General features: G+C 37.5%; 1 protein-coding gene and 1 pseudogene across 1 annotated transcript in view; both read right to left on the bottom strand.

Moving 5' to 3' along the window:
• LOC107712412 (DNA repair protein RAD51 homolog 2-like) overlaps positions 1 to 14,355 on the bottom strand; it is a 38,038-nt gene extending 23,683 nt beyond the window's left edge. The window contains exons 1-7 of the mRNA XM_016517652.1: positions 14,352 to 14,355; positions 14,186 to 14,262; positions 13,450 to 13,586; positions 13,255 to 13,370; positions 11,317 to 11,483; positions 7,891 to 7,963; positions 7,713 to 7,795 (exon numbers count right to left, since the gene is read on the bottom strand). Coding sequence (XP_016373138.1) covers positions 7,713 to 7,795; positions 7,891 to 7,963; positions 11,317 to 11,483; positions 13,255 to 13,370; positions 13,450 to 13,586; positions 14,186 to 14,262; positions 14,352 to 14,355 — 657 coding nt within the window. The remainder of the gene's footprint in view (positions 1 to 7,712; positions 7,796 to 7,890; positions 7,964 to 11,316; positions 11,484 to 13,254; positions 13,371 to 13,449; positions 13,587 to 14,185; positions 14,263 to 14,351) is intronic.
• A 3,197-nt stretch (positions 14,356 to 17,552) lies between these two features.
• Positions 17,553 to 20,558, bottom strand: LOC107712411 (uncharacterized protein K02A2.6-like; annotated as a pseudogene).
• Between the last annotated feature and the right edge of the window lie 3,649 nt (positions 20,559 to 24,207).

Here is a 24,207-nt window from a genome sequence, read left to right as displayed (position 1 = left end):
AGTCGGGCCGAGTACCAAAACAAACTTGTAGCCAATCAGCAGTAAGGGGCGTGTCTACTCATGATGGGGAGGAGAGAGCGCTCAGTGCACAGGACTGACATTAGCCAAGCCAAGCGACAGAAAGATAGAGATGGCGGATAAAAAACAAAAGAGGAAAACGCGGAACAAAAGAAGGCTTACGATAAGGCAAGAAGTAGGACCCGTGTAAACATCAGATCAGCTTTCCAGCGCTGGAGAGAACTCAAGGAGCGTGAAGGCCTGCGATCGGACGCCGAGGTTGCTTTGTTTCGCACGGAGCGAAACCATTCACGTTAAAACACACAGTACTACCAAAACACATACGACCTGTATTACCATAGTAACACACATTGCTTTCACTTATTGATGACATCATACCCTCGGTCGGCTGGCACAGCAGATTCCGCCATTATCGTTGCCTGGGTTGTGTACATATGTGTGGGGCAGAGCTATCAAAATAGGGGCGAGACCCTTTTGGGGTAGGGGCGTGTTTGTTTTGGTGATTTGAAATATCAACATTGGCTACCAGAAATCACTTACCCCACCTTTAAGGTCAGACCCTGATAATTTTTTTTTTGGACCTTCAGTATCTACCGAGGAGGACTCAGGGTTTGTGACAGCGGCACTGGGAAACACATGGAGTCACTGCATTAACACGCACCTCATTGTCCAGTATGAGGACACAGAACGGAGACAGCTAAACACCCTCTTATATATATATATATATATATATATATATGTTAGTTAATTAACTGCCATTTAGCCAGTTGCTTTATTACAACTTGCAAGATGGTGTAAACCGAATTGTAACGATGATCATCTGAATTTCTCTTGAATGACTTGATTTAAATTAAAAGTACCAACAAGAACCAACTTTTGCTAAAATGTGGAAAACTTCTATTTTAGGAAAACACAAATTTTTTTTTTTTCATATTTTTGTTTTGGTGAAATATTCCATGTTTGTCAGTTGTGAGATAAAATGTTATGCATCCTAGATATATCCATATGCATTCTTATAATTTCCAGTTATGTATTGCTTATGAACATGTCATTATTTAGATAAATTAGCTACAGTACAAAAGTTTGAGGACAGAGTAAGATTTTTTTTAATGTTTTTGAAAGAAGTCTCTTATGTTCACCAGTGCTACTTTTATTTGATCAAAACAGTGAAAATAGTAATATTGTGACATCTTATTACAATTTAAAATAACGGTTTTATACTTTAATGTATTTTAATAAATGTATTTTAATCCCTACGATGAAAGCTGAATTTTCAGCAGTCTTCAGTGTCACATGATCCTTCAGAAATCATTCTAATAGCTGATTTGCTGCTTAAGAAACAATTATAATTATCAATGTTGAAAACAGTTGTGCCGTTTAATATTATATGTGGGATTCTTTGATGAATAGAAAGTTCCGAAGAACAGCATTTATTTGAAATAGTAATCTTTTGTAACTATGCAAAATTATTTACTGTCACTTTCGATCAGTTTAAAGTGTCATTTCTAAAAAAAAAAAATTATTAAAAATAAAATCTTACTGACCCAAACTTTTGAATGGTACAGTGGTGTATATATAAAATGCAAAAATAAATTTTCATAATCAGAAATAAATATTCATGACTGGAACTTTTTCTCATTTCACCCGCCATTGGCATATTGCTCCATTTCCCAATTGCCATAACTCACTCATCCACTGTGAATCACTTGAAAACTTAGAGCCATTGAGCCATTATTGAGGTTTAAGGACTGAGTGCAGAGCAGATGATAAGCCTGAGAAACAATGGAAACGCTTCTTTAGCTCAAACACCTGAGGAAGTTACCAATGTTACTATAGACAACACTCATCGGGGTCTTCTTCGAACTGCTATGTAAACACACCTGTGTGTTTTTATTCGCCTGCTGTGCCACAACCAGAAACAGTCAGGGCCTCTGAGGTCACGGTCTGAGAGTCTTTCTCATGATTCTTTGTTGTGTAACATTTAAGCACCATGCTGTAATCTGACAATACCATTCAAAACTGTCGCATCAGCAACTCTCACGTCCTCAAAACATTTCCTGTGGAAAGTCGAGTGCGGGAGAAACCTGAAAAGGCTGGCACGGCATGTCAGTGAACTGGATGCCTGGAAGGCCCCTCCTCTGAAAAAATAATATCCTCAAAAAAACAAAAAAAATCTGGAAACAATAGGCAACCACTTTACAGCTCCAGATCGGTTTTGAGCTCTGTTTCACATTAACAGATAAAAAGGGCTACTTTACCAAACAGTGCCACTTTTCACACAGAATTTTACCACAAAATCACGCTTAATTTACTAAACACACACAATCCTGCAATGTTTGTGTATATTCTCTGTTCATCAAATAATTCATCAAATCAAAATAGTGTTATAACCTTTTAACTTACACAACTCTCTGGTAATCATGGCATTCTGCAATCAGATTTCATAATATTCACCCTCGTCCATGTATACCCGACCGCTCATTCCGTGTAACTCAAACTGGCGCTACTTTAAAGAGATAGTTTAGCCAAAAATGAAAATTCTGTTATCATTTACTCACCCTCGTATTGTTCCAAATCTGTAAGACTTTTGTTCATCTTTGAAACACAAATGAAGATATTTTTAATGCAATTAAAATGTCTGCTCCTCCATTGAAAGCCTATTTCACCAAAGCTTTGGCACAGAAGGTGTATATAAACATTGAAAAAGTAATTCATGTAAATCAAGTGATTTAATCAGCCTTCTGAAGAGAAGTGACCGATTACATGAATTACAATTTAGGTTTTTATTCAAATTTAAACACTGATCAATGCACATACTGTAGAGCATATCAAATATGGTAAACAAGCTGCTTGCTTGATGCATGAGAGCCAATGAATTTTTTTGCATGCATCAAGCAAGTTCGGTTGAGCTTCTGTTTACCATGTTTGCTGCGCTCTATGTATGTGCGTTGATTAAAGACTTCGATTAAACCGTTTGATTCATGTGGATTACTTTTACAATGTTTTGTGAACTTTTTGAAGTATCACCGTTTTGGTGGAATGGAGGGACTGAAATCTTTCAGATTTCATTCCATTCATGTTTCAGAGATGAACGAAAAGTCTTAAGGACTATGGAACGACATGAGGGTGAGGAATTGATGACATTTTTTAGTTTTGGCTGAAATAACCCTTTAATGTGTCTAGTATCACATCTCGGACTGGCTCTCTCATTTCATACTAACGCAACTGCCACCATCTTGCTAGTTCATATTGTAGGACTGTAGTGAAAAAATGACCTTGGAGGACTTTAATAATAATATTACGGTAAAGACCCCATATATTCACAGCAAAGTTTTCTTAGGGGTAAAAATATGCTCAAAATACCCAAGCAACGATATATTGTAAGCAAACATCCCGATGCCTCCCATGCTTAGGTGATACAGGTATGTGCTGCACGTTTTTTTTTTTGGCAAGTAGCTGTATAAGATGCAAACTAATGCACAGTCAACCAGTCATTATTGCAAAATAAATACTTTGGCTGAAATAACCCTTTAATGTGTCTAGTATCACATCTCGGACTGGCTCTCTCATTTCATACTAACGCAACTGCCACCATCTTGCTAGTTCATATTGTAGGACTGTAGTGAAAAAATGACCTTGGAGGACTTTAATAATAATATTACGGTAAAGACCCCATATATTCACAGGAAAGTTTTCTTAGGGGTAAAAATATGCTCAAAATACCCAAGCAACGATATATTGTAAGCAAACATCCCGATGCCTCCCATGCTTAGGTGATACAGGTATGTGCTGCACGTTTTTTTTTTTTGGCAAGTAGCTGTATAAGATGCAAAATAATGCACAGTCAACCAGTCAATATTGCAAAATAAATACTTGCATGAATCCAGAAGCGTGTGTAAATGAGCGCATTTTAAAGAAGCAAGTGCAAGTAAAATACACCAGATAGCGGTAGTCTGCTGTATCCTGTGCGAATTGCATTCAACAGATTTTGTGGGCATGTCTGTGCTGTTACCTTATTTGCATAATTACTATAGTGACTCAGCCGTGTACAAATCAGCAGGCACAATTCATTCTGATGTCTGAAAGAAACGCAGTCTAATGAGCATGCGTTTTAAAGCGAGTTCATGGTAATAAGGTTTGAGAGGGCCAGACTAAACAAATGTGACGCCCTGTTAAGACCCAGCTTCTTAAATCAATGCTCTGGGTTCCAGAACAATCCGCCTACACTCTCCGATCCCAACAGAAGCAATGGGTGCTTTCCCACACTGCGTGACAGCAGGGCTATTCACAGACTTCAATCAGCTGTCTTTTTAAGAACCCACAAATCAGTTATTACAGGATCCGATTCTTGTTTGCACCAAATTCAGCATGTCCAGATATTTTTATTGATGGATTGTCAAACAGGGGAATGGGAAAGTTGTTGACTTGGACTGGATATAGACAAGGGAGTGTGTCTCTCATGTTGTGATGTAGATTCAAAGATAATGCGGTTACAAAATTTGGAGTTTCTTTGTCCTCTAGGCTGATTTGGTTTGAAAGCCTGTAGAGTTTGGCAACTGAATTGTGCCGATAATCATGCAGACGTGCAGTTTTTCCAACAATCTTCTCTCTTATACTCTCCATCAACTGGGAAAATATTTGTGAATGTCTCATTGATGTTCTAAAGCTCACTTGCTGACTTGTTTTACACATACTTCTCCTCAGTCACAAGTAGAATGTGCAAAACGATATGCTTTTTCATCAGTGGATTGTCTGAATGACTTTTAAGGAGGCCTATGTAATTACACTGATTTAAGGTCAGATCCAGCACACATTGTTTAGATGCGTTTTTCAGGGGGCGATCACAGAGGATACTTTTTGTGCTTAAAACCTGCTTTAAACTTTGCACAGTCGTCAATTTGCAGAAAGAGTCATAAATTAGCGTTTATGTGTTGCACTCATGTCAAAACCCTTACGTAGTGCATAATCTAGTTCCATTCCTCATTGCAAAAGGGATACTTGTGTATGCCAGGATAGGATACACTGTATAAAAATGGCAATTTATACAAAAAAAACTAAAAATGCTAAAGTAAAAACATGTTTACACAAGTTACCTTATATGGTAAAAAAAAAACGTTTTAACATTGTTAAACATTACATGTAATTTTACAGTAAAATACTGTCAAATCTATGGGCTTTACAAATAAATATGAAAAATAATTTAAAAAATGACATTCCCAAAAACCCCTGCATATCACATAACATATGACTATATTTTATATAAATAATGTTGTTTCTTCTCATTTTTGTTATCAGTAATGTACATCAGAGTGTTTTGTGTATGTTATTTAGTTCATTTTTTGCATTATTTTAGTGTCTATCCTAGGATCTGATAGTGTTTTGTCTTTGTGTGTCATGTGACCCTATGCACTATATGAATATAAGCCATGATTTATAGACAGGCTACTTACAAAGAACTCTGATTCATTATGTTGTTTTCTATTGTACCACCTGTATTATTATGGTGTTAATCAGTACATTTTAAGTAGATTTTGGTAGTTCATGTAGATTGGTATATTATATTATATCACTTACATTATATCCCTTAATAAAAATGTATGCCCGTTCACACCAAGAACGATAACTATAAAGATAACAATATTAGCGTCCACACCAGCGAACGATATCGTCTGATTATTCTAAGTGTACACTCGTCTGTCGCTTTAAATTCTCGAGCTCGTGACAGCAGGATTGATTCTGATTGGCTGTCAATGTTTTTATCGTTCATCAGCTGGAAACAAATTGTTCTGAAAATGATTCCAATGATATCTACATAAAGTAGCCTTGTTGACAAGTTTGAGTGAGTAAGGGCAAAACACACAAGATGCAGTACTTTCAGTGACCTGTAATAGGCAGTATCACGTCTTTTGTAGCAGAAATAAATTGCTGCAGAAAAAGCTAGGTCCATGCAAAATTTAATGTGTAACTGCAACACTCATTTCAAATGTAGTGGAGTAAAGAGTACAGATATTCATTCAAAAATTTAGTGAAGTAGAGAGTAAAAAAGTTGCTAATATCTTTGATACTCAGTACAACTACAAAGTATCCAAAAAGATACTCAAGTACAGTAACTAATTACATTTACTCCAATACTTTACACCTCTGCTGTAAAGCTCCAAAATGATTAAAAAATCACCATAAATGTAGTCCATATTGATGTTTTATGCTTCGTTTAAAGTCTTTTGAATCCATTATATCTTTGTGAGATATCATAATAGAACAGACACAAAATTTGAGTAGTAATTTGTGAAAAATTCACAAAAAGCTTTCACTTGATTTCAAGATTCTCACTTGTGCACATTCAAACAAGGCATCTCAAAGATATTCAAGTTACTGGTTCTTCTGTGTTTTGCGACAAATCGAGATGTATTTGAATGTTCATTTAAACACATGCATGAATGGCTTTCATTTGGTTTTATGAGGTTTTTACTAGGGATGTACCGAAATGAAAATTCTGGGCCGAAACTGAAAATTCTGGATTTTTTTGTTTAATTATCCAAATAGTGAATAGTCCTACTAAGCTATTATTATCAGAGCATGTGAGCAGAGCATAGCGTCACAAGAGGGTAGCGTCATTTTACCAGTGTTACCCAGTACAACTGTACTACACCAAGTTACAGCACAGTTACTGCAAACAGGAACAAGTGTATTACATATAAATTTTCTGTCTGCATGTTATTTAAGCAGACTTTGCTTTTTTAAACTCAACAGAACGCACATTCAGCGTCACACCGCACAGTGACGACAGCTAGAGGCAGAGTGAAACCTGCACACTGAACACCGCTGGGCGCCATATATTTTCGCCCATTTTTCTCTTTCGGCCAAAAACCGAAAATGCCATTTTAGGCCCAATAATTTTCAGCGGCCGAAATTTCGGTAAATCTCTAGTTTTTACTTGACACCATCCACTTTCATTGTATGAAAAAGGGCAGCGTGAACATTCTAATAAACATCTGACTCTGTGTTCATACAAACGAATGAAAGTCACATGAATTTGGAATGACATGGTGGTGAGTAAAAGATGACAATGTTTTAATTTCTGGGTGAACCATCGCTTTATGTGTCAGATAAGACCAAGAATTGAGAAGCAAAGGCAGAAAGAAGAGATAAACAGGGTGAGGCTGTAGAAGGGCCATTCTTTCCCCACACAATCCCAAGAGATGGAAAAACAGAGATTGTGCGCATGGGTAAGAGAATGATACAGAGAGTAAGTGAGTGGGAGAAAGAGTTATCGGTAACCCCACCTTGCCGAGTGGAACAGTGGGATGTAAAGAAAGAGGTGTCTGGGTGTAAAGTTACAGGCCAGGAACATGTGCCTGTTAGATAACACAAGAGCAGAGCCTGTATCTCTTTCCTCAAAGCTTTGCCCCAAAACAAGACCCTTTCCCACTGTACACCTGGACGTGTGCCAGAGGATCCATGCACTAGTCCAAATATAGAGTGACAGAAGACACGGGTCACTGCACAGCCATGGAATCAGAGATGTCGTGAGATTCGCAGAAGGCCCAGACAGGTTTGTAGAGTGAGAGGATTGCGGTTTCAGCCCCCTGGTTAGCGTAATACCATCTTCTCCAAGGTCAATTATGTAGTTCCAAAGAACCTACAACAGCTGCTTGTGTGGAAGGTCATATCTGATGCTCATTTGTCCCACATACCATCTCGGAATGGCTCGGAGCGATGGCTTCCATTAGCGAGATCAGAGAACAGCCCATCAGGGAGGGATGAAACAGAAGAGCCTCTTGACGGGAATTTCTGATCTAAATTTATACCATCGAATCCCTTTTACACAAAAATCACTTTAGACTCCAGCAGACGATGGAAGGCTGTTCTTACCATCTGCCTGAATCCACTGAGGACAGTGAACCTTCTCGCCCACATGTGCGGTGATCTGGTTCGTTAAAACCACCTGAGGGAGACAGAAGGGAAACATCTGTACTTGAGTTCAGTCCAGTTTGAAGGGATCACACAAAGATGAGAATAAACAGCCTGCTGTCACTATGCGAGAGTTCAGCGGACACTGAATTTATCATCACAATAATTAACAATGGTTGACATCACTCATTACATAATGGTATATACTGGGGCCATGTGACTAAAGAACAGGCAAACAAATTCTAGTCAGCATCTGTTGCTGCAGAATGAATTGTTCCTGAAGTAAAAACTTTCATTTCTCCATAGGGAAATAGATTTTTAACAATAACTGATAAACCTTTAAAAACAGACCTGTTGTGAGCTCTGAGGTTGTTAAACAATTGTATATGTTTTTGTCGAACCCATATTTTCGCATTAATTTAACATAATCGTGTCTAATAGCAGAATTCATGATAAAAACTACATTACCCATGATGCAGTACAGAAAATTCACCAATCAGAGCGTTGCAGCGAGCAAAGTGTGCTAAAAGAGATATTTAGCTCCGCCCACTCCCACGAAACGTCTCCTTTATTCTCTCAAAATATTCAATATTTGTATATTTTGCAAAGAAATTAAAATATATTGTTTCTATAAATACAACCAGCACCTTTTAAACAATAGTTTTAAATTTCTCCATTGTTTTTAATTTGATTAATGTCGTTCTCATTGGTTCATGGGATTGTAGTTCACTCCTTCACTAAAGCTGCTAAATATATGTAAATATTAAGATCTATTTAGTATTAAAGTGCAAATGTCTCCACATGAATTTACACTTTCCGTACCCACTGTATATAGGCCTATATATAAATATAAATATATATATATATATATAATTTGTTTTTGTGAGATGTGTGATTTTTAGAAGCTTTTCTGATAGGGCTCTTCCAGAAATATGCACAAGGGCCAGGCAAGGGACTGTTGCTTACAACATGATCTATTTTAACTATATTATGGTGTTAATTAAAATACAGCAGTATGTCATTAACAGTACTTAAGCTTGCACTTAAAAAGACAAAAAGATTGTTGTATCTAGGTCGATGTTCTGATCTGATTAAACACTTGCACTGGGGTATCGAACACAGCTCTTACTCAAAAAACACACAAATAAAAACAATCCGCCAAAACCTAAAACATTTCAACATTCCTTTATAAAGCTTGGGAGAACAAACTTAATAACCTAATTATGGTTTGGCTCCAGGTGCTAAAGTGTAGGTTTTATTTTGGAAACTTAAAAAATGTTGACCTATTTTACGGTTATGAGCTTTTATGTGTGTGAGGGGGGCTATAACGTAGTTACCTACCTCTAGGAGTTATCTAGCATGTGGTTTCATGTTGAGGCCCATTTCTACTGCTGTGGAAAGCTGTATTAAAACTCACTTGTGGCCACTGGCAGTGTCAAGCAGACATTTACTGCACTGATTTAAAACACAACAGCTATCTTTAAAATGAGCATGGCTGGAGGGGGACCACAAGCAAACTGCAGATCAGATGAGTTTGGGGTTTCAGCCTGGGATGTCCTCTGAGAACAGTCAAGTACTTCTTTTGAAATAAGGGAATGCCCAGTATTTTGTTGTAGCACACTTATATTTAAACTTGATCCCAGTGTCAACAAAGCACAAAAATGGTCAATAAAATGATCATACTAATTTGCCATAAGTAACTATAAACATGATCTGCAACCCATTTTAAACTATTGTGTGTCGATACAACAGAGTCCACACTAAAGTCTGAAAATCAGGAATTCAAAATTAAATTTGAGAAATACTGTAAATAAGGTATACTGCTGTCATTAAAGCAAAAGGGAGGCATGCAAAATACTAAAAAAAAGCCTAGTTAATTGCTTCTATTTTGCTTTTCAGCAGATTATATCATAATAATCATAATTTATTCATTATTTAATAAAACTACTGATTATGCATTTTGTTTTAAATAAAAAAACTGCAAAATAGAAGCAATTAACAAAGTTACATAGATTTGTCAGTATTCTATGTTTCTCTATAATAATATTAATAATTTAAATATTTAAAATATTATTTTCTGGAAATATGAAGCAATAGAAAAACAAATAATTATTCTCTATAATAATAATATTTTTAAAATTATAATTTGCTGAAAATATTTATTAAATAAAAACAAAAATAAATAGAAATACAAAAGCAATTAACAAATTAAAAATGTTTTATGTTTCTCTGTAACAACAACAGCAGTAGTAATAGTAGTAATAATAATTTAAATGTTTAATTATTTGTTGGAAAAAATGTATTAAACAGAAACAAAAAATAAATAGAAATATAAAAGCAATTAACCTGAATTTCTTTGTTATTTTATATGTTCCTCTATATAATAATCATTCAAAATGAAAGGGTTAGTTCACCCAAAAATGAAACTTCTGTCATTAATTACTCACCCTCGTGTTGTTCGAAACCCGTAAGACCTCCGTTCATCTTCGGAACACAATTTAAGATATTTGTGATGAAATATGAGGGCTCTCTGACCCAAATCTGACCCTGATCCAAAGTGATGCAGTAGAGATGAAAATGTGGAATAAAGTCGTTATTTTTGTTTTCTTTCCGCAAAAAAAGTACTCTCGTAGCTTTGTAACTTTACAGTTGAACTACTGATGTCACACGGACTACTTTGTCGATCATCTTGGTACTTTTCTGGACCTTGAACGTGGTAGTTACCTTGCTGTCTATGGGAGGGTCAGAGAGCCATCAGATTTCATCAAAAATATCTTAAATTGTGTTCCGAAGATGAACGAAGGTCTTACGGGTTTCGAACAACACGAGGGTGAGTAATTAATGACAGAATTTTCATTTTTGGGTGAACTAACCCTTTAAATGATTAAAATTTCATTTGCTCAAAATATGTATTAAATATGAAAAAAAATTCGGACCCCACTGAATGTATTCATTTGTACTAGTGGATAAAAGGAGTACAGATCAAAACCTGATCCAGGATCAGCCCTCTAGCTCTTATACTCTTCATAAGCAGGAAGCGGAAAACAATATTCCGGTGCAAATCTACCTTTCCTCTTCAAGATAAACATGCTGGCGATGCAGGAGGTGAGTAAAGGCAACACTTATGTATCTTCGAAGATCTTAAACTAGTGCGGAAATTCCCAAGATCAGATAACATGGAAAAGCAGAAGGCTTTCTGTGAATGGGCCTAGAGTGTTTTTCTAATTCATCTGTGCTTTCTGGGCTCTCTCACGCCCTCTGGTGTTTTACATATAGAGGTGACCTCAAACAGCACTGAAGCGCATAACCATAACTGTGTAGCGACACTTTGTGGTTGAATGTATGTACTACAAGTACAAATGCACACATCCATGTAAATAGTCTTACTGGGATGCAGAACTCCTGCGAGAGGTACTTCAGTAAGTTACTCCTGAACGTTAGATTTCCCTGCAGCGACGTGTCAAACTCCTTCCTCACAACAGAGCCAACCGAATCCAAAATAAGCAGCCCCGCTCGACACACAATTATGTCCTCCTCCAGATGCTCCAGCCTGTGCAACATCAATAAAACGCCCCACAAATGTGTGATCACAAGCTTAAATACAGCCTGGCATAACACGAGACACTGTTCATTTATGCAATAATGCTATAGTCAAAGCCATTTTAAATTCAAGATTTCTATTCATTGCATTTTCATTACATTTAAATATTTAGCAGACATTTAATCCAAAAATTTACATATATGTATTTAGCAGATGTTTTTTTTATCCAAAGCCACTTTAATTATATTCAATGTATACACTACCAGTAAAAAGTTTGGAATAACTTTGAATAAAATTTTTTTTAAATGTTTTTCTGAAAGAGGACTCTCATTCTTACCAAAGCTCCATCCATATTATCAAATAATACAATAAAAGCAGTTATATTGTATAATATTATTACCATTTTAAATAATTGTTTTATTTTAATGTAGTTTAAAATCTAATTTATTCCTGTGATGCAAAGCTGAATTCTCAGCATCATTACTCCAGTCTTCAGTGTCACATGATCCTTCAGAAATAATTCTAATATGATGATTTTGTGCTCAAGAAACATTTATTTTCATTATCAGTGTTGACATTGTTGTGCTCCTTTAATACTATTGTGAAAACATAACGACTATTCAAAAAAAAAAAGAAAGAATATTTGTATTCAACAAGGATCAATTAAATTGTTCAAAAGTGACAGTAAAAAAAGTTCAATTAAATTCTGTTCTTTTGAATTTTCTATTCATCAAAGAACTCAAAAAAAAAACTAATCACAGCTTCCACAAAATGTTCTTATTGATAATGATAAGAACCATTATTAATCATAGAGCACCAATAATAATTGATAATAATTGAGCAGAAATTCAGCATATTAAAATTTCTAAAGGATCATGTGACACTGAAGACTGGAGTAATGATGCTGAAAATTCAGCTTTGACATCACAAGAATAAATTATAAAATACTATATATATATATATATATTAAAATAGGAAAAAGTTATTTTAAATTGTAATAATATTTGACAATATTGCTGTTTTTTGCTGTTCTTTTGATCAAATAAATGCAGCCTTAGTGAGCATAAGAGACTTCTTTTGACTATTTATTCCAATTAATTGTCAAATGTCATAATTTCATGGCACCCATTCCCTTGGAATCAAACCCAAAACCTTAGCGTTGCTAGCGCCACACTCTGATCCCCTAAAAGCTCTGCATCATCTCATAAATAAAAAGGAAAAATGACAGGTTTAATTTTTAGGTGAACTATTACTTTAAAAGTACAGTCGACTTAAGTTAATATAATTAAGGGTGTGTTCACACTTGTATTTCGGTTCGTTTGGTTCATTTGGTTCGGACCAAAAAATAAAATGATACATTTGGTCCTGGTCCGCTTAGCGTTCACATTGGCATTTTTGACAGCGAACCTAAAGACACCGAAGCTAAAGGCGTAGTGATACGTTCACAACCTGATTGGTCGGCTTGAATGACGTATATATCATGACGGAACTTACCGAACACCCCAAACAAAAGGTGCTTAAAGATCGTTTGGAAGCGGACCGAGACCCATCTTTTCAGCGGTCTCGGTCCGTTTGTTCGGTGTGCACCAGGGTTCGGATGGCAACGTTCACACTTAACGAACGGCACTAACAGAGCAATCGCACCAGGCCATGTTCTGTTACACCAAATACACCAAATAATGATCTTTAAAAAAGCATCATATGACCCCTTTAATCGAACCAAACATGACAAGTGTGAACGCACCCTAAATATGTATAGGTGTTTGGGAAGTGTTCCAAACTATTCAGGACATCCTGACAGGCCAGTTCCCTGAAGATATGAACACGAGATGTCATCTCCAGCAGACGCTCCTTCACCGAGAAGAATTCTGGGAATCTGGCCTGTGCCATTTCTATCAGTCTGAGAGAGGAAGATTGTTAGTTTAAGAGAAAACACAAAAAAGTGCACGTGAGAGTGAGTAAGCAAACTTTTTGAACACCTTTCAGCAGAGAATGCCGACTCTGTGTCGATGAAGATGACTCCACTGTCCAGACCTCCCATACTCCTCGGCAGAGTAGCCAAAACACTGAGCATAATACACAACTGAGTCTTTCCACAGCCTGACGGGACAGTCACCTGACAAACAACACAGACAAGACACAGTTCACCCCAAAATGACAAATGCCATCATTTTATGCACTTTCAAGTTGTTTAAAACCTTTAGAATGTTATGAAGATATATAAAAAGACAATTTTTAAAGGGGTCATATGATGCGATTTCAATTTTTCCTTTCTCTTTGAAGTGTTACAAGCTCACAGTTATGGTTATGCGCTTCAGTGCTGTTTGAGGTCACCTCTATATGTAAAACACCAGAGGGCGTGAGAGAGCCCAGAAAGCACAGATGAATTAGAAAAACTCTAGGCCCATTCACAGAAAGCCTTTTGGGAGTGACAACCACAGCTTTTGTTTTGTTTTTGTTTTTTCCCATGTTTAAACATCATGACAGAAATGAAATAAAACGGTGAAATTAAGCTGCTAATTTTTAGAAACTAGTATGTAAATATGTTAAAACAATTAAGTGAAATGATTAATGTGATTAAATTCCATAATTCTAGACGTTCTTCAGGTTTTACACTTCCCAAGGTAAAAGTCGCATTCCAGCGGATAAATATCACGTTATTGGGGTCGCTTCACCCCGCGGACATGAAAAACATCCCGCGGCAACACTGCTCACCTGGCAGGTTTCCACTTGATGGCGCTTGACTCGTTCGCAGAGATCAGATTGAGACGCCCGTCCTCCGTAACTTCTTACTTGCCATTGACACTAAATAAGCGCTATAAGAGTTATGCGATCGCAATATATAACTATAATAAATGACACCCTTCGGTAACGATTGTACACATGATGATACAGAGAGCTTTAGGATTACGTGGTTTTTCCATGGAAAAAAAAGTTGGGGTTTGAAATTGCGACGAAACAAACGAAAACATTTTTAGTTCATGGGAATTGTGGGAAATGTAGTTTCTGATGTAAATAAAGCTGTTGTTTTTTTTTACCTACAACATTTATTTTATTTATTTTTTGTTTAAATAAAGAGGGTATGACACACCTTAATTGTATTGCATTTTTACATTATTATTATTTATTATTTGCAGTGCAAGACAGAGAACATGCAACAATGTACCACTAAACATAAAAAAAAACACGGACGCATGAACAATGTAAATAGTAAAAAGGACAGCCTGAAAATAGTACATTTTCTGGCATTGATGATTGTAAGTTGTTGTTGTTGTTGTTGTTACTAATTAATAGAGAGAGAGAGAGATTATTTTATTTAGTTGCAACATTTCTCATTTTTGTTTGGTTTTACTTTAAGTAGGCTACTAAAATATCTAAAACCAAATAAAATAAAATTAATATATAAAAATTAATAATAATAAAATTAAACAAAAGTAAAAGACTAAGTCTTTAACTAAAATTACAGTGAGTACAGAAAAAAATATATTAAAAATATTACCAAAGGCTATACTAGTATATCAATTATACTTTTTATGTATTTATTTATTTATTTATTTTTATTTTATTTTTTTTTGTATTTGAAACTTCACTAACTTCACAACTTTCACAAAATATTGAAGAAATAAACAAGGGGGGTACATTTTCAAAAGCATCCTTTTCTTGGTCACTCTTTATGAAAAAGTGACAAATAATGATTTGATAATTGATCATGACACTGAAAGAAATGATATCTGTTAATTGTTAGGGGATGCCATGGCCGTACTGATGATTGCATTAGTTGTGTTTGTAAAGGAGGTTATGGTTAAACCTAGCTAAAAATAAATATTATTAATCATATTTAACATAATTATTGTTTATTTTGGCTTGATTAAATGCTTTCCTCTGAACCTCTTAATGTTTTGATAACCTTTGTGATCCTCCCAAGTTATTTTGTCATGCCTCGCTGTCAACTCTGCCCTCCTGACGTCAATATAATGGAAAGTTTTTTCATAATTTCCTCATTTTAATAATCAGAATAATCTTGGGAATTTTCTTGAAAAGAGACTTAATTTACACCTGCAGTGTAAAGGAGACGAAAGGTGTGACGGGATTCAACAAATTTCTGGAAGGAAGAGACATCATCACATAAAAAATGTCAAAAATAAAAGATCTAAAATGAAAAAGTTTACGTTTTTAAAAGCGTGTGGGAATAAAAAGTTCAAGCATTCATGTTTTTGCTTTAAAAAAAAAAAAACAGCAAGGCAATGAAGATCACAAATTTAAATGAAAACCATATCTCACAATATTTTAGCATGATAAATGTGTGGGGGCCAAAGTCCCCGTCCTCAAAAATAGTTTAGAGTCATTATGGCTTTTGAAAATAAATATGCTTTTTTTAGAGTGCGTAATGGGGAGGCCAAATCAGATGACCAAGTCTCTGAGGACATATGAGATTTAGAGATCATTGTGATAAAATCAGCACCAGAAACATATTTATCATCTAAAATCAAATAAAACCGCCTCAGATGACCCCTTTAAATGGAAAGTCATACCAGCGTATGCTATTTCTATGGTATAGAGACCTGTCTTCAGGCTCACAGACTGTATGAGCCACCAGCATTTCACATTGCTCTCATGGCATCTGAAGGCCGGTGTGAAGTCTGACTGAGACAGACAGCAGGCCCATGTATGGACAAAGTATCGGGCCTGTCTTTCACTATCTCTGTACCTGATAGAGATAAGCACCCTGTCTGTTCATGACACTTGGTGAAGGCCTGGTTAAAATAGACTGAGAGGAATGACTGCAGATAAATCCAGCCAATATACATGTATATTTATATATTGGTAAAAGATTTATTGCAACAGAACTACCAAAACATAATGATGTCAGTTATTAAATGTCCCTGTGGAAAAGAACTACAATGTTTTCATCAGTTTACAGTATACAGAAGTACGACATGCAAAAATAACATTTTGTGAAAGCTGTGATTAGATTTTTCAGGATTCTTTGATGAGCTTAATTGAATATAGTTTTATAAAGCTTAAACATTCTCAACAAAAGTTCTGTCTAGAGTAAATGGCCCTTGCTGTTCATTATCAGTGGTTTCTTCATTTGTTGATGTACAACAGACAACAGTAGACAATGTGCTAAATCTTGCTAGGAACATACTAAAGTTGCCTTCACATGCTATCGGAATTATCATAAATATGAGTTTCCTAATCGTAAATTGGACATGAACGGCCTCTCAAGTTGTATTTATTACTGGGAAACTCTGAGATTATTTAGATACTCGAGTTTCTGCGGGCCATAAACTTTAAACATGGTGGAGGGGATGACGATTGCTGCTGCATGCCAATGCTATTCCTTATTAGTTTTTTTTTTTTCAACAACATCACCTTGTCTTGTCGTAAAAGTAGTGTCTATTTCTATATAAGAACAATCATTTGAAGCATATTGTGTGTTTTATGAACAGTGAAATAAGAATATATTTGACCGAAATTCTAGAAACGTCTAGAGGTAGAGCAAGCTGACTATCTAGCGCAGTGAATGTTGATTATCAACCAATGGAATATTACATTTTATTCTTTCGGACAACAAAGCACTTGAATGCCACAAGTTCTTAATCACGACTTCATTAGTGGGAAATAGAAATTTCCGATAGCATGTGAAGGCACCATAAAACATGTTAGCAATGTGATAATCCTGCTAACAACATGCTAATCATGCTAAAACATGCTAGATACATGCTAATCATGCTAAAACATGCTAACAACATGTTAATCATGCTAGCAACATGCTAATTGTAGTATTTTATGGGAGAAAAGACAGAGAGACACAGAGCTATAACGTATGCCGTCTTTACTGTTTGTTAACTTCGTCAGCCTGGCGCTGATACAACTCACAGCGCATGCGCACAATGGAAATACCGTAATACATGTAACACAGTTGCACTAATATACCACACTCCTCCCTCCTTAGATTGGAACCTAACATAACCTAAGCTTAATTTGGTGTAGCTTTAAACACATATATAACTTAATATTAACATAACACTTTGAACTTATGTGTTTACTTTAACAGTCTTTAACTAGAAACTAAGTCCTAAAGATTAAGTCTTTGTGGTGACTTTCTTTGGCTTTTGGGATAGCGCCGTTCAGGGTGTGCTTCAGAAGATTGATCAGGTTGAGCTTCTGGATCAGATGTTCCAGCTCTCTGAACTGGCAGATCATCAAAGAGGTCATCACTGATCCCTTCACACTGCTGTCCTGAAGACCTTGACGGTAACATGTGGTCCACATGTACTTTAACTTGCCTATGTCCTACTTGCACACAGTAAGTCAGAGGTCCTGAGGTCAGAATAGTGCCTGGGATCCAGAGCTTTTTGGGATGTCTGAAGTCTCGCACTAACACCCTCTCTCCCAAACTGAACGTGCGGAGTGACTTTGATTTCTTATCGTGCACTTTCTGCTGTTGAAGCTGGTGCTTGGATACAACATCCGACACATCTGGCTTGAGTAATGAAAGACGAGTGCGTGGTTGTCGTTTCAGGAACAACTCTGCTGGTGTGCGTTCCGTGACTGTGTTTGGAGTATTTCTGTATGTGAACAAGAAACGGTCTAGCCGCTGACTGGGAGACACTGACTGCGACTGCATTTGAGTCCATGCCTTTTTAAAGGTTTGCACAGCCCTTTCAGCTGCACCATTTGAAGCCGGATGGTATGGCGGTGACAGGACATGATGAACTCCGTTTCATTTAAGGAACTGTGCAAACTCAGGTGCAGTAAATTGAGGACCATTGACCGAAACCAGGACTTTCGGCAGACCATATGATGCGAACAAATTCCTGAGAAGGTTAGCAGTCTTTTCAGCGGTCGTCAGCTTTGTAGGTAAGACTTCAATCCATTTTGAATGGACATCTATCACCACCAGGAAATGCTGCTTTTGACCTCTACATAATCCACATGTATTCTCTCCCACGGTGCTGTGGCCCATGACCATGGGTGGAGAGGGGCTGTTGGGGGTCTATTCAGTGTGGTTTCACAGGGTGCACACTGACCCACAAATGCCTGAATCTCATGATCTAAACCAGGCCACCAAAGGAAGCTTCTTGCCAGAGCTTTCATTCGAGTGACTCCTGGATGACCCTCATGTAAGTCTGAGAGCAATATTCTCCTGTACTTAGGTGGAATGACCACCCGTGATCCCCAAAGAACGCATCCTTGGTCTGTGGACAACTGATCTTTCCTTTCATAAAAAGGTTTGAGATTTGGATTAGGTACAAACTTAGGCCACCCAGTCAGTGTGAGATCCAAGACCTTTGACAGGATAGGGTCACGTCTGGTCTCTTCTGCAATGTCTTTCGCTGAAATAGGCAGTTCTTCCACATGAGAGATTAGAAACACTCCTTCATGCTCGTCCTCAGAAGGACCATGTTTGCATGGAAGACGGGATAATGCGTCTGCATTTGCGTGGTCACAGGAACGACGGTACTGTATCTCATAGTCATATGCCAAGAGAAGTAACGCCCACCGTTGCATTCTTAATGCAGCCAGAGTTGGAACTGCAGACGTTGGTCCGAATATGGCCAAAAGTGGTTTGTGATCTGTCAGTAACACAAACTTTCTTCCATATAGATACTTATTGAATTTCTTTACACCAAAAATTATGCTCAAAGCTTCCTTTTCTATTTGAGCATAATTTTGCTCACTCGATGTCAGGGTCCGTGATGCGAATGCAATCGGTTTCTCTTCTCCTGAGGGTAGGATATGTGAAATGACTGCACCCACTCCGTATGGAGAGGCATCACAGGCAAGTCGGAGAGGTTTTCCTGGATCATAATGTGCAAGGCATTTACTGTTCAGGAGTCGTTGTTTGCAAGCTTTGAATGTCTCTTCACAACTTGGCGACCAATTCCACCTGGTGTCTGCTTGCAAAAGCTGGTGCAAAGGATGCAGTAATGTTAAAAAGGTTGGCCACAAACTTTCCATAATAATTAAATACTCCTAAGAAGGACCTTAATTCTGAGACATTCCGTGGAGCCGGTGCATTTACGATTGCTTCAACTTTGTCTTCAGTAGGATGTAGACCATGCTCATCTATCCTGTACCCCAAGTATTCCACTGAATCTTGGAGAAAAGCACACTTTGCAAGTTTCATCCTCAGTCCGTGCTTCTCTAACCTGGCCATTACCTGATCCAGTACTGCTAGATGTGCTTCCTCAGTAGGTGCTGACACCAAGATGTTATCCATAAAGCAAACCATGTTATCTATGCCTTGGAGTATCTTATCCATTGTGTACTGAAAAACAGCTGGAGCTGTCGAAACACCATAGGCCAGGCGGTGATAACGGAAAAGACCCTTGTGGGTGTTAACTGTCAGGTACTGCTCTGACTCAAGATCTAGAGGTAACTGTTGGTATGCAAATGACAGATCAAGTTAGCTAAACACTTTGCCTCCCGCTAGGGTGGCAAACAGATCCTCAGTATTTGGCAGTGGATATTCTTCCGGAAGTATACAGCGATTAATAGTGACCTTGTAATCACCGCACACTCTGACAGAACCATCTTTTTTGGGAACTACCACTATTGGTGCTGCCCAATCACTTCGTTCCACTTGAGTGATGATTCCATGTCTTTGTAGCCGCTCTAACTCCTTCTCTACTGCTTCCCTCAGAGCATATGGGACAGGTCGTGACTTATGGAATATTGGTTTACTATCTCGCTTCACTCGGATTCTTGCCCGGAAATCTCTGATCTTTCCCTAACCATCTTTAAAAAGATCCTTATGGTTGTCCAAAACAGCTTTGAGAGAGGGCTGAGTTGCTATCTCTTGTTTTAGGCTGAAAATCTTACCCCAGTCCAGTTTAATCTTCTGCAGCCAATTTCGTCCCAGTAATGGAGTTTTGTCACCCTTGACTACCATCAATGGCAGTGTCCACTCATTTCCATTGTACTGGACTGGCACTTGGATTTCTCCCAGCACTGGAATTGTATCACCAGTATACGATGAGAGATGAATTTCGACTGGCTGCAAGGGGCAGTCAAGTAGGAGCTCTTTGTATACCGATTCTGGAATTAGAAATACAGATGCACCAGTGTCAATCTGCATGGTTACTGTCTACCCTGAGAGTTCCAGTTGCAGATATAGTCCATCTTTCTGTCCTTGAGCAGTGTAAACTGTGAAAAGTTCAAATGCATCCTCAGAAGCACTTAATTCCTCGGTTGTGGCTGTCACTAACTGGGCTTTAACAGCTCGTTTACTGCTTTTGCAGACCTTTTTCAAATGGTCTGTTTTACCACATGCATGACATATTGCAGTGCGGAAATGGCATTCCTGTGGCTGACGACCCTCTCTACCGCAACGATGGCAAGTCATTTTTCGTCTGGCTGAAAAGCTCTGTGCCGATCTACTTGATGCAGCGAAACTTGAATGAGAAGACCCTCTCTGCGGTTTGTCTTTCTGTTTTCCCCGTGAATAGCTGGCTACACCGTGAACACCAGCACTGGAAAGGTCAGCACGTTCTGTCAACTCCTTTGTATCCTTATATGCCAGTTCCAAGCCAAGAGCAATTTCACAGGCTTGTTTAAAAGTTAAATCCTTCTCAGATAAGAGACGTTTACGGTAAGCTTCGCCTGACATACCGCATACAAACTGATCCCTCAGTGCATCATTGAGGAACTGGCCAAACTCGCATGTGCTAGCAAGTCTTTTCAAATCAACAATATAGTCTGTTAATGTTTCACCTTCTTTTTGATATCGTCTGTGAAATCGGAAGCGTTCGGCGATCAGTATTGGTTTTGGCTGAAAATGCAGTGACAATGTTTCAGTCATTTCTTTATATGTCAGATCGGTCACTTTCCTTGGCTGACTCAAATTCTTCAGTAGTCCATACTCTGTGGGACCCAAGACACTCAGAAACACGTCTGCTTTCTTTTCTGCTGCAATGTCATTTGCTGCAAGCCATCTTTCAAATCGCTCTAAGTTTCAAAATCTTCTTTCTTACTTTCAAATTCGGGAACTCTGCCAATCATTGCCATTTTGCTGTCACTTTCTGTTGTTTATCACCTCCGTGCAATTCAGAATTTTTATTTATTTATTCCTGTTTATTTTCTCTCATATCCGTTTCCTTGTACTTGCAATTTCTTCACGAAGTACCCGCAATGGCCACTAAATGCCACTCTTCCGCTTTTCTGGAGCTGCAGCTTGACTTATCTCCGCCATCAAGCTGTGCGATCCGTTGCAGACTTTCAGTTTCTAGTTGCTTCAAAAACTGGCGAACAATTTCTGTAGTATTGCAAACTCACTTGCACATGAACTACTATCACTTTGCTTCGCTGTGGAATCAATATCCTCGTCGCCACTGTAGTATTTTATGGGAGAAAAGACAGAGAGACACGGAGCTATAACGTATGCCGTCTTTACTGTTTGTTAACTTCGTCAGCCTGGTGCTGATACAACTCACAGCTCATGCGCACAATGGAAATACTGTAATACATGTAACACAGTTGCACTAATATACCAAACTAATAATACAAAAAAACATGCTAGCAAAATGCTAATCATGCTAGCAACACGTTAATAATGCTAGTAACATGCTAAGTAACATGCTAACATGATAATCATGCTAACAACATGTTAGCAACATGTTAATTGTGGTAAAATGCTAACAATATGTTAATCATGCATTAAAATGCTAGCAACATGCTAATCATGCTAACAACATGTTAATAATGCTGAACACATGCTAACAACACGTTAATCATGTTAAAAAAACATGCTATCAACATGCTAATTGTGCTCAAACATGCTAGCACCATGTTAATCACATTAAAAACATGCTAGCAACATGTTAATCATGCTGGAAACATGGTAGCAACATGCCATCAACATCTGTCTAATCTATCTAAACTTTAAAACTTCAAGCTTTTACAACTGCTTCAAACTTTCAGTCAAGGATTTTTCAAGCCAATTTCAAAGTTTGTTCGCAAACTTTACTCATCTAATTTTTTCAGTTGTTATTCAAGTTCTGTAAACAGCACTGTAATGGCATACAAGGGTCAACATGGATAAATGCAAACAGTTGCAATGTGTCAGTAGCATTCTGTCCATTTGTATCTCACACATACGGCATCCTCTTATCCTCTCTCTCGCTTTGTCTTCTATAAGAGGGTCAAAAAAACAATGGGTAGGCCTATGTCTAAGTTATTTATTCAGTCTTCAAATTAGGCCTTTTTTGCATATGTCCCGCTCGATTTTTTTTGCGCGTTAAATATCGCATGCGATTTATCGTGCAGCCCTAGTCCTGCTGTATAAAATATGCTGTAGCCTTTGTGTGTGACCTATTATGTGGATTAAAATTAATTAAAAAAATTAAAAAATTAAATTAAATAATTACTTAAAAACTAATTAAAAATGTATTAATAAAACTATTAATTCATTAATAAAATAATAAAAAATTAATTAATTTAAATTAATTTAAACAACAAATTAATTTAAAATTGAAATAATAGCACCGTATCATACCGTAATGATAAATACAGAATTAAACACAATTAAATACAGAAATCTGAATTAAAACATTGATTTATGACAAATAAATAGGGTAAAAAAATTATATGTAATTATTCAACAAAAAAGAATGCATTTAAATAATTGTGTAGGTCTGAGGCATATTTGCATGAAATCTGAATGTAAACATCAAATGCGCATCTTTCTCCTGAAAATGTGACCAGTACAGACAGTCTGCATCTACTTGCATCCCTCCTATTCCACTTTATAACTAATTTCATAAAGTCCTATTACACATGAAGTCATATTACATTATTGACATAGGATGTATTTCATAGATAGATAAGTAGTCTGTAATATTTATGATGTATGTCTGTGGTCATGAAGTCATTTGAAAGACTGGTGCTAATCCACCTGAAGGACATCACTGGACCCTTACTGGACCCCCTGCAGTTTGCTTACTGAGCAAACAGGCCTGTTGATGATGCAGTCAACATGGGACTGTATTATATCCTACAACATCTGGACAAACCAGGGACTTTGTTTGTGGACTTCAGCTCGGCCTTCAACACTATCATCCCAAACCTCCTCTAGTCCAAATTAACTCAGCTATCTGTGCCCACCTCCATCTGTCAGTGGATCATCAGCTTCCTGACAGACAGGCAGCAGCTAGTAAGGCTGGGGAAATTCTCATCCAGCACCCGCACCATCAGCACTGGTGCCCCCCAGGGATGTGTGCTCTCCCCACTGCTCTTCTCTCTCTACACCAACAACTGCACTGCAAAGGATCCCTCTGTCAAGCTCCTGAAGTTCGCAGACGACACCACACTTATCAGCCTCATCCAGGACGGTGACGAGTCTGCTTACAGACAGGAGGTTAAAGAGCTGGCTGTCTGGTGCAGTCTTAACAACCTGAACACGCTCAAAACTACCTGAAGTAGGAGTTCCACATATAAGACTCCATTGTCAAGAAGGCCCAGCAGAGGCTGTACTTCCCTCACCAGCTGAGGAAGTTCAACCTGCCACAGGAGCTGCTGATACAGTTCTACTCTGCAGTCATTGAATCAGTCCTCTGCACTTCAATAACTGTCTGATTCAGCTCAGCTACCAAAACTGACTTAGAAGACTACAGAGGATAGTCCGGACTGCTGACCGAATCACTGGTACAACCCTCCCTTCTCTCCAAGAACTGTACTGATCCAGAGTGAGCAAAAGAGCTGGCAAAATCATTCTGGACCCCTCACACCCA

The sequence above is a fragment of the Sinocyclocheilus rhinocerous genome, unplaced genomic scaffold (genome assembly GCF_001515625.1).
Source record: "Sinocyclocheilus rhinocerous isolate Xijiao unplaced genomic scaffold, SAMN03320098_v1.1 scaffold2613, whole genome shotgun sequence".
NCBI lineage: Eukaryota > Metazoa > Chordata > Actinopteri > Cypriniformes > Cyprinidae > Sinocyclocheilus > Sinocyclocheilus rhinocerous.
The sequence above is the reverse complement of the archived record's forward strand: the minus strand, read 5'-3'. Positions and strand labels throughout refer to the sequence as shown.